At 33.6% G+C, this 16592-nt stretch overlaps 1 protein-coding gene across 2 annotated transcripts in view; it reads right to left on the bottom strand.

The window, feature by feature from the left end:
* Positions 1 to 16592, bottom strand: part of CASC4 (cancer susceptibility 4) — an 83656-nt gene that overhangs the window by 51551 nt on the left and 15513 nt on the right. For both annotated transcript variants that reach the window (XM_006920422.3, XM_006920423.3), the window contains exons 2-6: positions 10038 to 10092; positions 5662 to 5764; positions 3886 to 3976; positions 335 to 479; positions 13 to 23 (exon numbers count right to left, since the gene is read on the bottom strand). In XM_006920422.3, coding sequence (XP_006920484.1) covers positions 13 to 23; positions 335 to 479; positions 3886 to 3976; positions 5662 to 5764; positions 10038 to 10092 — 405 coding nt within the window. The remainder of the gene's footprint in view (positions 1 to 12; positions 24 to 334; positions 480 to 3885; positions 3977 to 5661; positions 5765 to 10037; positions 10093 to 16592) is intronic.

Raw genomic sequence — 16592 nt, forward strand, 5'->3', positions numbered from 1 at the left:
GCATCACCATCCTTTGACAGGTTCTGCCCAAATAACAAAAGATATAACTTTGTATTTTTCCTTACATAAATTGAAAATGTTTTGAAAGAATATAACAATCAGTTTCTAAAACAATAAGCTACACTGACTGAATGTCTTTATACCTTGCTTTGGACATAGTCATAACTCTAAAGTAACTATTTTTTCTCCTCTATCAAAGAATCCAAAATTGAAACAATACAGACACCTAATCATAACTGAACTAAAATCAAACAGTACTCTTTATGATTGAAAATGTTCATCTCAAAATCATAAAAGAATATCTTATTAACAGAAAACAAAACAGTAGTAATACCTTTCCCATGTGGAATATGATTGCTTGAGGGTTCTTCATTCTTATCTGCAGCATTCTCAGGTACTTTTGGAACATTTTTAGGTGCTGCACGATTGTTTATACTCAATTCATTTCCAACTTTTAATTCAAACTTGTGGGCCTCTTGCTGTTAGATAAAGATGTGATAACAGTAAATATTTGTCAGTTCAAAATGTTAAACCATTGAAACAACTTTTAATTAAATGTTCTGAACTGTTCATTTTCTGGAACATACACTATGGGTCCAAATATCAAACATTTTGAAATGTGGGATATAACATTATTTTCTGTTCAGTTTTTAATAGCTGATGTGAAGTCAAAAGAATAACCAAAACCTTTTTTAAATTCTCTAATTAGAGTAAATGGCCTGAAGTGTTAGGCAGAGGTAATTCTCTTTGGCTATGCTAAGGAAATGATTCTGCAAGAAGAGTCTTGCTGAGCACTTTAGGTTGCTGTGGTGGCCTACAGTTAGGCATTGTCCTGGGAGCTGTGGGCAGGGTAGGTTCTCTGTGTTGTAATAGAGCAGGATGGCAGACAGCAAGAGGTTGGCACACAGGTGCTCCATCATGCATGACAGATGGCTACTTCCCAGAAGAAACAGCAAGGGTGGAAAACAGGCACACTTCTTCCCAGGTGCACTGACCACTTAAGCATAAGAAGTAATGGCAGAACAATATACAGGTCAGTGCTCCCTCCAACCTACTCCTAACCATATCATCTCCTTAGAAAACTTGAATCTTCAGGTATATGGTTAGGCCTGACTCAGTTCTATTTTGGGCCAGTTTTCTCTTTTATATTAGTTGAGTTGCCTCGGTGGAAAATTAGGAGAGGCACAGAGTCAAGTAGACATTGGGTTGCTGTATAGGTCCTTCTACTTAACATTAAATGCATTTATAAATGGTTTGTCAACTCTAGAACACCACGGAATATAATCATTAGTAATGTTATATAAAACAATAGTATTAAAAAATCTACAAGAAATCTGCAAATGCAAGAGCCAAATTGTAAGAATTTATCACAATAAAGGAGAAAAGGTGCTACAACAATCAGGTGTAGTAGGTATTCCAGTGTACCTGGAGATAAAATTAATAATAAACATGTGCACCATGCTCCACAGTTTACAAAGTGCTTTCAAATTTATCCTCTAGTAGAGATAAATGAACAGTTTTAGGAAAAATAAAATAAAATTGAGGTTTATAAAGAAGTTAAGTAGCTTGTCCAAGGTTACAAAGCTAGAGAATTGTGGGAAAGGAAATCAAACCTAACAGTCTTTCTTATGCCCACATTTTCTGGGAACTTGGTAAGCTATAGTTAAATCTGAGAGTTTGAGTGTTGAGTGAAACGATAAACTGAAAAATTTTTAAATGTCAATATGAAGGCCAAGGGTGAAAATCTCAATGAGGTACAAACTGAGCACCTATCCTGCATTTCTGTGCATTTTTCACTATAATGCTATATCATAAGGCTATTTCTATAGTACTACACTATCAGTAGATGCGAATAAAACAAACTGTTAAATAAAACTTAAAAGTCAACAAACTACTGTTCAAAATATTTTTCCATTTGAAATAGTTAACAAAGATGTTGTCCTTTTGATGCGTTATGAATGACCATACTTTTAAGTGAATGGACAGTAAATATTCTTAAAATGGCTTTCTAAATGCAATGTTGGTAACTTGGTAAGAAGACCACCTAATTATTTTTTAAATAAACTTTTTATACTGAAATAATTTTAGATTTACAGACAAGTAATTATCCTTCACTCAATTTCCTTTAATATTAACATCTTACATTAGCATGGTACATTCACAAAACTAAGAAAACATTAGTATATTATTAATCAAACTTCAGACTTTATTTTGATTTCACCACTTTTTCCATTAAGTCCTTTTTCTGTTCCAAGATCCAATCCAGGATACTACATTGCATTTAAGTCCTCAGGTCTCTTTAGTCATCTCTGGTCTACAATTCCTCTTCCTTTGTAGCATGAAAGCAATAAACACATAAGTGTGTGGCTATGTTCCAATAGGACTGTATTAACAGACATGAAAATGTGAATTTCTTATAATTTTCCCATCATAAAATATTCTTTTGATTTTTCAACTATTTTCAAATGTAATAACCATTCTTTATTCATGGACAGTATGAGAACAGGCAGCAGGTTAGATTTAGTTCGCTAGTCCCTTCTTCAGAGTACTTTCTAACATAGGCATGTGCTTAGTTAAAAAAAAAAATCTCTGAATACAACTTATGCTTGTTTTACATAGCTTACACTAGATTTGTTCTTATGGGAAAAAAACTCAAATTTCACAGAATCAACTTGTTTTAGGAGTTGGATGAACAGTGAATAAAGATAGGGTGGGAAGGCTGCTGGTCTGAGGGGTATGGGCAAGTTCTCTAAACAGCTCCATTTCTCCTCACCTTGTTCCATTTAGGGCAGGAAAAGGGCAAAGAAAAATTGGAGAAGAAGTTAGTTAATTATAATATAAAAACAGCCTAGTATAGAAGACAGAAAGAATTACGCTTGCCTGGAAAAAGGGAAAAGCTTTCATATGAGTTTCTTGGAAGAACAGAAGAGAGTAAACTTACCCCATTATTTATATGGGCTTATAACACAAATGCAACAGCAAACCTCTCTTCTTCCTTTTGGGATCTATTATGCTCCTCTAACTATTCACTGTCTCAATAATACGTTTGGTTATCCTCCATGGCCCTATGCCACTAGCTCACTCAGACCTGCCATCTTCCAGCAATTTAGCCTCACATCTCTTCAAGGCAGACTGCAGACAGGCAGTAGCTATTCCACTTTGTAAAACAGTGAAACAGCTAAGAACAAAAATCTAGTTTCCTTCACTTCTTTTCCTTTAGGGGAAATGGTACCAAATAATAAGAAACATTTTTCACTGTTTAACTTCTCTTTACTTTAAATCACAAGACTTTACACAAACCACAGCTAGTCACACTGCAAGGTGTAAAAATAAGAATGTCCTAATGACTAGTAATCTTCAGACAAATTCTCTCCGTTTCTAGCAGGAACTTTGTAATATGTATCAACTGAATATGGATAAATTAATAAAAGAATTTGCCAGTCCCAAAAATATGAATCAAAATAGTAGCTAATGTTTCATTTCTATATTTTAAGAAAGGAATTCAGAATAATGGAAATTTATAATTAAGGGAAAAGTTTCTCAATTTTTTTCTATTTCTCAAAAGCATAAAATAGGAAGTAATTAATTTTTCAGTAAAATGTTTTCTACTTTACAATCTAAGAAATATATTAACAGCAAAAATTATTTTTAAAAGTCAGATAAAAGACATTTAGCTCAAAATTAGTTTTAAGAGTTGAGGTTATATTTTTGAAAATACCTAATTTACTCGGCAATAAAGCCACTCCACTGCAAGTTATTTTTAGAATTATGCAGGTTAGAATACTTAAAAATACAATACTGTATAACAAAAGTACATATTTTAATTTCTAAATTACATGATTTATAAGAAGAACATATTCTGATTTAAGTATTTTTTAAATTTACCTTTTGTTCCTGCAAAAACTGGTCTGCTAATTTTTTAATATTTTCTTCATGTTGTACTCTTAATTCCTTGATCTGTTGTCCACACTGAAAACTAAATTACAAAGTCATTCTTTTAGACTATATTATCTTGGATTGGATTCTCAAAATTGTCTAGAAGTTGAAAACATACATTTATAATGACAAAGCATTCAGTTGACATGAAAGTGGGCAAGGAAGGACAAAGAGCAGACATAAATATAGCTGACAGTCAAAATTCTTAAAATATTTGAAACTTCAATAGAAAATAAAGAATACTGATAAAGCTAATTTAAAAAACAGAAATTAGAAAGATGAAGTTTGTTTTTATAAATTGCATTTATAAAAGAAACAATTGTCAAAGCCAACTTCAATCACAGAAGAGAAAAACACTATAAAAACTGTAAGAATAATATATAGTAATAGATGAGAAAAAAATAGAATTTTGAGAGTTGATAAGGAGTAGCAGCAGATGATTCATCCAGTAGTTAGTACTTTAAACACAATAATAAAAGTTTAAATCATAGGAAGAGCAAGAATGGAAGGAACTAATAAACAGATTGGAACCATCAAGAGAAAATGTAAAGGAACAAACCATTGGACAAGCAGTCAAAGGATACAAATAGATTGTTCGTGCAAAAACAAATAGTTAATAAATATATAGAAAAATGTTAACTCTCACCATTAAAAATCCAAATTAAATTCCCTATATGTATTTATGATATTATCTATTCCTATACTAGCAAACATAAATTAGAATTATAAAAGCTAATGCTCATGAGGCTATGGGGAAACATTTACATTATAAATTAGTAGTCATATTAGAAAGCAATCTTTCATATATGTGATATGAGCAAAAAAAGCAATAAAATATTCTATCTCAGGAACTCTATATTTGAGAATATATATCAATGAAATAATATAAGAAAGGAAAAATCCTTTTTGCATAAAGATTTTTATAGCTGATAGTCATAATAATGAGAAAAGGAAAAATATAGTGGTTCAGCAACTGGGAGAGATTAAACAAGCTTTGGTACATTAATGGGCTAGAATACTATACTGTCTCTAAATATACTCAATCTCTAATCCTATAGTTATATGGATAACTACTGAATATTGTTAGGTTAAAATATATACATGTCATTGGATGCATATTGATAAACTACAAGAGTAAGAAATAAGAAATGGATAAATGGCACTTTAAAGTATGGCAAATCTTTCTATTTCTGGTGTGCAGACCAAAAACTACCTTTTACTGTAAAACTGATTAAAGATATAATAAAGATTTTTAAAGAGTGATTGCTAGAAAACCCCCTAAAAGGTTCCCAGACCTCATCATAAATTAAGTGTAGAGGTGTAAGCAAGGAGACTGAAGTACAGGTGGCACTCAGACCTCAGCTATTCTGGGACATCTCCCAGTGCTGTCTTCATCTTCAGAATGCCCCTCAAGAAGAATCGCAGAATCTTAATCTTTCAGTCTTTGCCACACCTAATTCAATAAAACTCAGGCAAGATTTTCTGTCTCACATAGGCAGACTCGACATGCCTTGTAAGAGATATTTTCATGGTATTAAACATATTGAAATAAAAGACTATTTTGGATTTCAAAGAGTCATAGAAAGAGAATAGAAAATGAATTGAAAAGACCTAAGAAAATGAAAGAAGAGAAGAAAAGAAAAATAGAAGCCAGAGAGGAAAAAACTGTCCAAAATTGGAGAGATATTCCAGATTCATAAATATTTGTTGCATGTAGCACCTTACCTCTCATATTCTAACCTCTTCACAAGGTAAGTATTGTTCTTCCTATAGTCCTGAAGCTGGTCTTCTTGTCGAAGAAACTCCTGACGAAGCTCAGCAAGTTGCTCTATCCACACAAGGTAAGAATCAAAAGAATAAAGTTTACTCACTCTAATGCTTCCTATTGAGAAGGTATGGGATTGTAAAAAGTTATATACACTTCTCAGCAAGTTAAATTATATAATCGGTACCCCCACTTAATTGCTTTTTATGACACAGATGGGCAATAAAATTTATTTTAAAACAATGTGGCTTTCACATCAATCAGAAATATTTAAAAAGTACACATCTTTTCACATTATGTAGACATACACTAAGTTGTGGAAACAGTATCCAAAAAAAGAAGAAGAAGAAGAAGAAAAACCTACCTAATTCTTTAACTCTATCTGCTTTATAGAAACAGGGTGGAATCATATTTTTTAGATATGTTCACTGTAGGTATAGAATTGAGGTTTCTTTTTCCATTTTAAACCACATTTGACTCCCAACTTAGGTGCCAAACACTTTAAATCTCATTTTTAGTTCTGCTACTGATTCACATAATAAATATACCAAAATATCAAAATTCCATTTTCAAAGCTCATATTTTCTGGACTAAGGCTGAAAGTTTTAGTTATAATGAATACCATGAAATTCCAAGTGGAAAGTAAATTAAAAGCTGGGCCATATGCTCTTTTGTGTACATTTAATCCATAATTACTGGCTCCATCTTTTCTAGGGCTGCTTCTTCTTCATCTGACCCTACAAATAAAAGAAATTCAGCCAGAGAAGAGAAATGTCATTTCGTAGATGGTTTAAAAATGAGCTAACTGCTAGCAGTTAAGCAAAAGTAGTTAAGAAGATCTTAATATTTTTTTAAGGTCTTAATTTTTTTATGGCAACAGAAGTCTATTCTATATAAGTGACATCTTAAGACTAAAATATGTTTAACCATAATGTACCAATATTATACCTATGTTCATGAAGGCTTATAGAATTAGTCTTATTACTTTAAAGGCACTCCAAAACTGCTTGGGATGTAAGTTTTTAAAAAACAAATGTAAACATATATTTATAATATAATTACATCCATGTAAAAATTAGACTAAAATAAAATATATCAAAGTGTTACCAGTGATTATGTTTACTGGTAGAATTTGGAGCATTTTTTTTCTCTTCCCAAATTTTATTGTGGAATCCTAAGTGTGGCAATGACAACAAATAAAAATTTTAAAGTCACATAAACATCTGCTGAGGTATATAAATAAAAAGTTTAATAATCTGCATAATAATAGTTACCTTATAGTATAATAATCAGGTATGAAAAATGATTCACATAAAATGCTTGTACCTTGTTCATTAAAATTTTTTTTTAATTGAGATATAACATTGTGTTAAGTTTAAGGTACGCAACATGTTGATTTTATTCACTTACTGTGAGTGATTATCACTATGGTATAAACACCTCCATCTTCTCACATAATTACCATTTCTTTTTTGTAATGAGAACATTTAAGATCTACTCTCAGCAACTTTCAAGTATATCATACAGTATTGTTAACTGTAATCACCATGCTGTATGTTAGATTCCCAAAACTTATTCATCTTATGACTGAGAGTTTGTACACTTTGACCAACATCTCCTCATCCCCACTACCTGCCAGCCCCTTGTAACCACCATTCTGGCCTGTTTCTGAGTTCAGACAAGCCACATTTTAAATTTCTCTTCTTACTCTATTAATTCTCCAATATGTAAACACGGTTGATCTCCAAAGTTTTTCACCCATTACCTTTACCTCAGATACAAGTAACAAATCTGAGGCCAGGTACCACTGAATATCACATTTAGCTTGTTATCTGATCCCTGGCCCAATCTCCTAAGATACAAAGGGCTAGAGGTAGTTGAAATTAGCTTTAGCTATGGAGACAAGACAATGAGATCTCAGCAGGAGGCAGTGACAAATAGGTCTTGTAGCTTACAGGGTTAGCCAATACAGTGAACCTATGCTTAGGCAGGAAAGATTCTAGAGAATTGAAAAGTTATTACAATTAAAAAAAACAAAAAAAATCAGCACTATCTAGCAGCTCTTAGGGAATGGACCTCAATTGGTAATCTTTAGGACTCATTTAGGCTTCTTTTTCCGACACAGTAAAATAAATGAAGTAAGCTAAGTTCACCTTCAGAATGAACTTGAGGCTTAGTATGATTTCAAATTTTGGAATGGCTTCTTTGCCTCTCCACAAAGCTTCTCACTAACAGTATTTGAAAATCCTTTATCGGGAAACAAAGTTTTCATTTCTAAATGGAGATAAAAGGCTTGAAATACAATTGACAAAAATAAAACATCGTTATGAGTTAGTTTCAGTCCACGAAAAATATCAGATTATTTTTGTTTGAATATAGGGAAAAGATTATAAAGCAAGGAGCTAATTGGTGCTCTGAGTGGGTTGAAACAAAGACTTGAAAGAAGAAAAGTAAACAGAACAGAAAGCAAAACTAAAGATAAAATTTTTCTATGCCACAATTTTACTTTCGACTGATTGCCATGTGTTTTCTTTATTTTGAACCCAAAGATATTCTGTCTAGTATGGCTGCTCCAAATCACCACAGTAGGATTACCAGAGTAACTTCAACTGAGATCAGGTCCATGGTTGATTATGCAGGATGTTCTATCTCTGACAGTAATACCAGGGTATGTTACAGAAGGATAAAGTTAAGAAAGGCTTTGTCTAGGACCAGTTTTTAAAGCAAAATAAATATTTACTTCTAGAAAATTTCGACTTCAAATTTTCTTAATTTTATAGGATTAAAAATAAGGTGAGCTTTTCAAAATAAATCACTGTATACTAGAATGTTATTATCTCAGGAATTAAAAACCAACTCTCATTTCTTCTATTTCTAAAAATATATTAACTACCGTAAGGTTTTTTTTTTTTTAAGGTCTCAGTGTGAATTAATTCTATTACATGCAGTATTAATTTTGATGAAGATAGTTAAATCTAGATTTTATTGCTGACTTGTCAAAATGTTTGTTTCGGTAAAAATATTTCCCAAGGTGCAAAATCACAATAATGAAATTCGATCTTAAAACTGTACTAAAAGCAAAAGTTGTACAGTTATGAGTTTGAACAAAGCCTTTTTCTCTGCTGAATAGTAACATAAAATTTCAAAATATCTCAATATCTACTTCAATGCATATGGTACAATAAAGATTTTTACTCAGTAACACAGGCTGTCATTTTTTACAACAAGAAGCCACAAGACTCTTTATTCAACTGATCTATAATTTAATAAGAAATATACTCTGATGATAAGCAGAATCATGTGTAAAAAGTGCAAGCTGGAAGCAGCACTGACAGTGTGGCTTCTTTCGTGTCATCCTAATGCACTCTTGTGAGTCAAAAAGAGCTGAACATGGACACAAATGCAATAAAAAACAATATGGCTACTCAGGAAACAAATTTCTAATAGAAAGTAAAAGCTGTCCTAAATCATAGATAGTAAAAAATTAATAATTCCTATTCAGGAGTTACAACACACAAATAACACTTCCTAATGGTTTTGCTAGGTGAGAGCAAAACTTCAGTAAATTACTAAGCCAGCTTCTCCAAGAGGGATGATAAAAATATATTATCTAATTCTATCTAAAGAGGTTCAAAATGGTTATAGAAAAAGAGATATTTATGAAATTAGAGAGCATGTATTACCCACATATAAAAACTGAGTTACTGCATGCAAAACACACGGTGTTGGAACCAAAGGGTACGAGGAAGAAGAAGGGTGGTCCTCAGATCTCAAACTCTAAAGGTCAGTGATGGTATAAGGTAATGTACACAAAGCATAGAGTTTGTTCTCCTTACCTATTATTTCCCATAAAAACTTTAGTCATCTCCTATTCTTCATCTAAACAAAAATATGTATATCTCCCCAGGTTTCTTGTTTCCAGGGTATCTAAAACATTAAGCTTGGAAGACGTGTCCAAAACATCCCCAGACCTGTATGGATTATTAGCAGATTGGACACAAGTACAGGGGGGCCCTGTCCTTTTCCCTAGAAGTCTAATAGCCTCTGAATCTACAGCTCAATTTTCTTTGAGGATTCTTTCAACATTTCATCGCATGAACTCTGTCTACAGAACAGGATTAAAATGCAGGCCCTCAAATTTTAACTTGCATTTATCAAATATAAAGCAATGTTAAAAAATATTTTCATTATATCTTAAAACAAAAGGATAGATGTTTTGCCATGAAGGAGCTTTGTTCAAAAACTTTATTTCATTTAGCTGTTTTGCCATTTCTTAATTCTTGAGAATTTTAGACATTTTAGGTGCTTTGGTTTATCTTTAATAATTGTTTCTTACCCTTTAAATGATGTATATCTGCCATCTGATATGATATGTTGCTCTGTAGTTTAACCTGAAAAAAAAATTAAGTTTTCATTTTACTAAAGAATAGTTTTCCTCATATTTACTTTTTTCTCATATTCACTTTGAGCTAGATCATAAATGCAAAAGAAAAATCCTTATCTATACACTACCTCTTTCCAAAAAGAATTAAAGATAAATTGATTTTGTAATATTCATTTTAAATCTGCACAAGAATACTCATTTTATTTAAAATACAAGTACAACTTTCAAAAATTTTAAAGTTTGAGTTGAATATTGATTAATGGTACATGTTTTCAAAATTTTACCAGAAGAGACCTCTTACTAACTCAATATTTAAAAAAAATTTCTTGAATCAATTAATGTAAAATCAAAAGTAATTAATATTTATTGAGCTTCCATAGAATGACAATACATAGATAATACATAGGACTCATTGCTATGGTTACTGTACTCTAGGAGAGTAGGAGACTACTGTTCTATTTTGGAGGAGAGAAAATGTTGGTCTAAGCCAGGGGTGGGCAAACTTCAGCCTGTGAGTCAAACCTGGCCCGCTTCCTGTTTTTGTAGGGATGGCAAGCTAAGGATGATTTTTACATTTTTAAATGTTTGGGGGATCGAAAGAATAATATTTCATGAATTATATAAAATTCAAACTTTAGCGTCTATAAATAAAGTCTGATGGGAAATAGCCACACTCATTCATTTAGATAGTATCTATGGCTGCTTTGGACCTACATTGATTGTGACAAAGACCCTATTGCCTGCAAAAGTATTTACTGTCTGGCTCGTTATAGAAAAAGTTTGTCAACCCCTATCTAAACTATTAGATTTATAAAAGAGAGGTAAATATATGTGAGAGCTATTAAAATGGATGAAGGAAAAAGCTTGCTGATTGATTGGGGTAAAAGACGAAACATCAACGATGATGTTTACATTTCTAAAGTAAGAGGACTAGATGAGCAAGGCTGCAATACTCCGTAATAAGGAAACACACAGGAGAAACAGACTTAGGGTGGGAGGAAGAAGTGGGGAGATGACTTTTATAGACTGAGATCTGTTGAATTTGAGGCACTTGTGACAAACCCAAGAAGCAGTCTTCAGGAGGCAGGTGGAAGTGGATCTGGAGCTCAGGCATTAATTTGAGAGTCAGAGTCATTAGCATACAAATGGCAATTAAAACCACGGGAATGAGAGCACTGATGCAAGCTGCAGGGGCAGCAGAAAACTAATAGCAACAGCTAAGTGATCAGTTGATCAGAAGAACTGGTCTCTAATAACTTCTAATTAACCTGTTTACTTTCTTTCTCACTTCCTTTCTTTTTGATCCATTTTTTTGGTATTATTTGCCCCTCCAAAAAACATAAACATCCTTTATTCTTGTTTTCAACAAGTTTGCATTTTTTTTTATCCATTTTTATGGTGCTATTCCAGCTTCTCTGTACTCTTTATTTTAAACTTGCTTTTGAAATCACTAGAGAGATGCTATTCTTGAATACTAGGCTATGAGTGACCTCGGCTTCCCTGGACTGTCTCTTTTATATCCTTATACACTTTAAAAATATATTAATGGAGGAGGAGAAATTCAATCTACAGACTACAAAAATAGTAAAGGGTTATATGGGCAGTACTACTTTATTCTTATCATTTTAATTTTCTCTTCAATCTTCTTTACTGAGAATGGAGACGCTGATCTCCACGGCTCACATGTGAAGTCCTCGCATTTCAAAGCTGCTCTGGAACAATATATTTTACATGGTATTAATAAGAAAATCATAGCATATCTAAATAAAAGCCTTTTCTTAATTCAAACATAATGAATTTATTTCCCCTCATTCCTTTGCCATGTAAGGATTTTTCAGTAAGCTTCTCAGACCCCCTTTTATAGCATATTTTTCCCTTCCTATCTCATGTTCTTTATTACTCCTGTCAATCTTTCCAGCAGGATACTCAGAAAAATCTTATATTCAGCATTCAGTATTATCAGCAGTTCTCTCAGTTCCTATTCACAGTAGTTTCATTGTGCTAGTTATCTCATCTTCCATACATGTCTTTGAAGACAGGTGCCAAGGATTTGCTCAAGGATGTCACAGAAGCCAGGGGGCAGATCATTAAACCCAGAAGTTCTCTCTTCTCTACAGTAATTTTATGTTGCTCACTTTTGGAATTTAGATGTCTGCTACTAAATTATCTGTTCATCTTTTTGACATTGCAGTATTATAAGCATCCAATCTGTTTTCTCTCTACATATACACCCCCACTCCCAAAATTCTTATCTAGCTCCTAAAATGGTTTGATAAAGAATTCTAATATACGATGTTGCCCTTTAAAGCAAATCTAAATGTATTTTTACTTACCATGACACTCACTTGTATGTAAAGCAATAACTTACTTTTGGGTTTAATCTTACATTTTCTATCACCTTGAGTCTGCTTATAAAGACTTTTTCCATTGGTTTCTGATGTTTAACTTTTGCTCCAATTTCTTCAAGTTTGTGTTTTCTTTCTTTCCATTAATCATGCCTGCATATAGATGGGTGTCTTTAGTTCTTCAACTTCTTTGGCTTTAAACTCTCCTATGAGAACCTTCATTTCTTTTAAGACTTCCACCATCTTGTCACCTCCAAAAGGAAGCTTGGCTCCCCTTCTGCTTATTCCTCCTCATAGCTTTAATTTCCTTGTGTTCTAATAGGAATTTGTTTATCTTCTAAATGACTCTGCCAAAACTTCCTAGTTGTTGAGAAATTAATTTGAGTTCTTACTACTGCATGATTGTAAAAAAAGATATTTCACTTTGCCACATATACTCTCTGCTGAACTGCTATAGGAATATTTTCTTCTTTTTTTCTAAGGATATTCTAGACAGATAATAGTACATAACTAAGAAGTATTATTTAATCCTTATTTTATATAGGAATTCTCATTGCCTGGCTTTATAAGTCCCTTTTCGGTTACTTTCAGACTTTTCCCAAAATATCTTTACTTACGATATATAAGAAAGATACCAAATAAGTGTTTTATTTTATCTTTCATATTTCTTTGGAGATGAGTGACAAGTGTGAACAGATGGACGAATAGATGGATGGAGAGATAGAAAGACAGACATATATATTCACAAAGAGCCCCATCCTCTTGCCTAATTTACACCTATGGTCAGATAGACTCCAACCTAGATTCTAATATAGCCTTCTAAAATCCCACAATGCTCAAAATGCCTTGACTGGCCCCACAGTCTCCTGGGAAGAGCCTCATATTTAGTCCTTTCAAAAACAGAACATTCTTTTATCCCATGCAGTCTTATTTCCAATAAGACCATTGCCTTATTTCTTTTCTACTCCCAATGTTTATCAAAAATGAGAACAGAAACTGTCTTTCACTCTGTGTGTCCATAACCTGGCATACTTCCTGACACCAACAGACACTCAATTAATGTTTGCTTAATGACTCCCTAGATCTTTATGTTCCACACTCTCCTACCTTAAGTTGTAGCTTCTTCATACTTCTATAATTCTACTTATCCTTCAAGACTTCTTCTGAATTCCCTCTTTTACTTCCCCTTGTTATCAACTTCATTGCCTCAGATTTGACTTTACCTCTCCCTTTCTGTAATACTTGTTTCTCTGGAATCTGGAGTCCATCTATAATAGGTCGATTATCCATGTTCTCTTGGGCCTTTTCCATGTTAATCTCTTGAAATGTGTTTACTATCCTTCCTGAGACCTCTTCTTTTTTCTCTCTCTTCTGAGGCGTATGTTCTTTATCTCTTTTCTTCAGTAAAAATTATTTTCTCCTAATATTTTCTTATAGCACTTCTTGCTCATCTCCAGCTACTTCATCTATTTTCCTCTAATCTGTCTTCCTCTAATACCTAAAACTTAACCTTTATATTTCTACCACTTCTTTCTGAAGCTCTTAATGCTTTACTCATCCCACATGGCTACTCTGAATTAATTTTGGCAGCTGTTACCAGCTCAGTTGCACTGCTTCTCTTTTCATTCAGGGACTTTGAAAATGGCTCAGATGTGCATGCTTCACTTTCATTATGATCTGTTTTTAGGCAATCAGCACAACGATGACCATTGATCCCAAAGGTTACATACAATTGGCTTTTTACAGATGTCATTACTGGCTTTTTCTCCACACCAGAAACATTTTTCCTGATTATATCTCATGCTCAGATGATTTCTAGAGGCAATTTTATCTTCTGTAATATAACTGCCAAACCTGGCTGATGCTCAGAATCACCTGGGGAGCTTTAAGAAATACAAATTCTTGCCTCCCCTAACACATTCCAGTGTGATTCAGTAGTCTGGGAACAGTCCTAGGAATCCTTTTTTAAAAAGCTCAAATGATTCTGATAAGCAGCCAGGTTTAGCGATTACTCATCTATAGTATGTCTTTGCCTGGCACCTATACCGGCTGGATCAAAATAGAATGTCATTAGTAATAACTAACGGGTATTAAGTGCTTATTTTGTGCCAGTCTCTTGCCAAGTGCTTTACAAGTATTATTGCATTTAACCCTCACAACCACCCTATGAGGTAGGCTCTCCATTTTGCAGATGAGGAAACCCTCTATCAAATGCCTACAGTAGATTCTGGATATTCTCCCAAGCAGTTCCAGACCAGAGTCTGTGCTCATGACCACTGTACATACACTAGATTATGCAGGTAATTAACCTTGTTTTCTTACGACTCTTACATTGCACACATATTATTCAGTCAACATTCCAAATACACCTGCATCTTTTACTTGATCTGTTAAAGAAGTAGGCTCTCTTGAAGCAAGTTTTAGTCTAAGCTATACCCAGTTACATTTTTAAAGAGAATAATCAAAATCTTTGGTCTTGGTTGACTATAATGAATCACCACAAACATTTTTTTTATTCACTCATTTATTTTTATTCATTCAATCATTTATAAAGCATTTACTGAGTATCTACTATGTGCGAGGCCTGTGGACCCAAAGTATTTGGTCTTGGTCTGTTAAGAAGAATCACAAAGAATCACCACGAAGTTTGTTTATTCATTCACTCATTCTGTCAGCCAGTCACAAGGAAAACATTTATTGAACACCTAAGTGAAAGACACTGTATAAGGTCTAGAAATACAGCAATATACAAGAAATAGAAAGAGGTCTGGGTAAAGGATACAAATTTTGGAGTCATCAGCATAACTGAAGTTTTCTGAGTGAATATGATCACTTAGGAAGAGATTAGAAAAAGAAGAGACGAGGATCTCAGACAGGAAAACTATGAACTACAATACTTAAAGATGAATAAAGGTTTTAAGTCAGCAAAGTAGACTAAGAAAAACAGTAAAGTCTGGTGTCATGGGAACCAGGAACACAAAGTGCTGGGTAAAAAGATGCTGAGATATTAGGAGTGGGAAGAGAAAATGCAGATGTGAATAAAGTCCTCTTTTCAGGAAATTTGACTGCGAAGAGGAAGAAAGTCTCAAGTATTTTTTAAGTGCTTAGGAGTAACTGTAGATAGAGACTGAATATAAGAGGGAGACTGAATTAATAACAGTACGAGGTCTTTGAAAAAGTAAAAGAGACTGCAGAGAACAGGTGGAGAGGCTGGTCCTGGACAAAGGATGAACATTTTTAAAATTCTAACAAGAAGGAAAGACATATGAGTAGAAATGTAGGTATGTCTGCAGATTTGGCAGGGAAAGGTTTATCAGTTCCTGTCCAATTCTTGGTCAGGCAGGAGAACGGATCACTTCTTGGGTTTGAAGAAGAGGAATTTAAATAGGGGTGATGGGGTAGGGGGAAATCTGAGGAGGGTAGAATTTTGAAAGTTGTTGGAATGGGTTTATTGACTAGAGAAATGTAATTTATAAGATGCTGTTGAAAACCCAGTGGGGGTAGTTGATCTACGAGTACTAGTCTCATTATATAGTCTTCTCCACCTGTGCTTGCATGCGTGTGTAAAAGAGAATAATGGCAAGAAATTAAACTGAAACAACAGATCATGGAATTTTAGCCCAATAGGGAGGAAAGTAAAGAATGAACAAGTCTGCTGGAAGGGAATAAGGAAAGGATCAGTGGTCCAGATGAAGTTGAAAAAGTAGTTTGTTCAGCTTTTTTGATACTTTCTCCTACAAGTATGCAAGTTTGAAATTCACATACTTTAAATTTCAAGGATTTGAAGTTCTATGTCAGGTTTATGTTAGAATGAGTTAATGATCAAGGCCTTTGGTAGTCATTAGTGTTGGCAAATACTACTAGTTTTCACCACAGGCACTTGTAGGATTGCCCCTCCCCATTCCTTTGAAGTTGGGCAATGAAATGTGAGCAAAATGACATGAATCGCTTCCGGGCATAAGCAATTATGGGGAGCACAATTTGTCACTCTCTCATTCTACCACAACAACCAGTGTTTCAGATGGTGGCTTCTCAGTCAGCCTGGGTCCCAGAATTAGGAAGTTACATGAGTGCCTCCAGTCAACTCAGAAGGATATGTTGAGTGAGTGATAAATTCTAAAGCCATATAAGAGGGTGCAGATGGTGGGCTGTGAAAGGGAAA

The sequence above is a fragment of the Pteropus alecto genome, unplaced genomic scaffold (assembly GCF_000325575.1).
Source record: "Pteropus alecto unplaced genomic scaffold, ASM32557v1 scaffold86, whole genome shotgun sequence".
NCBI classification, from domain to species: Eukaryota; Metazoa; Chordata; class Mammalia; order Chiroptera; family Pteropodidae; genus Pteropus; species Pteropus alecto.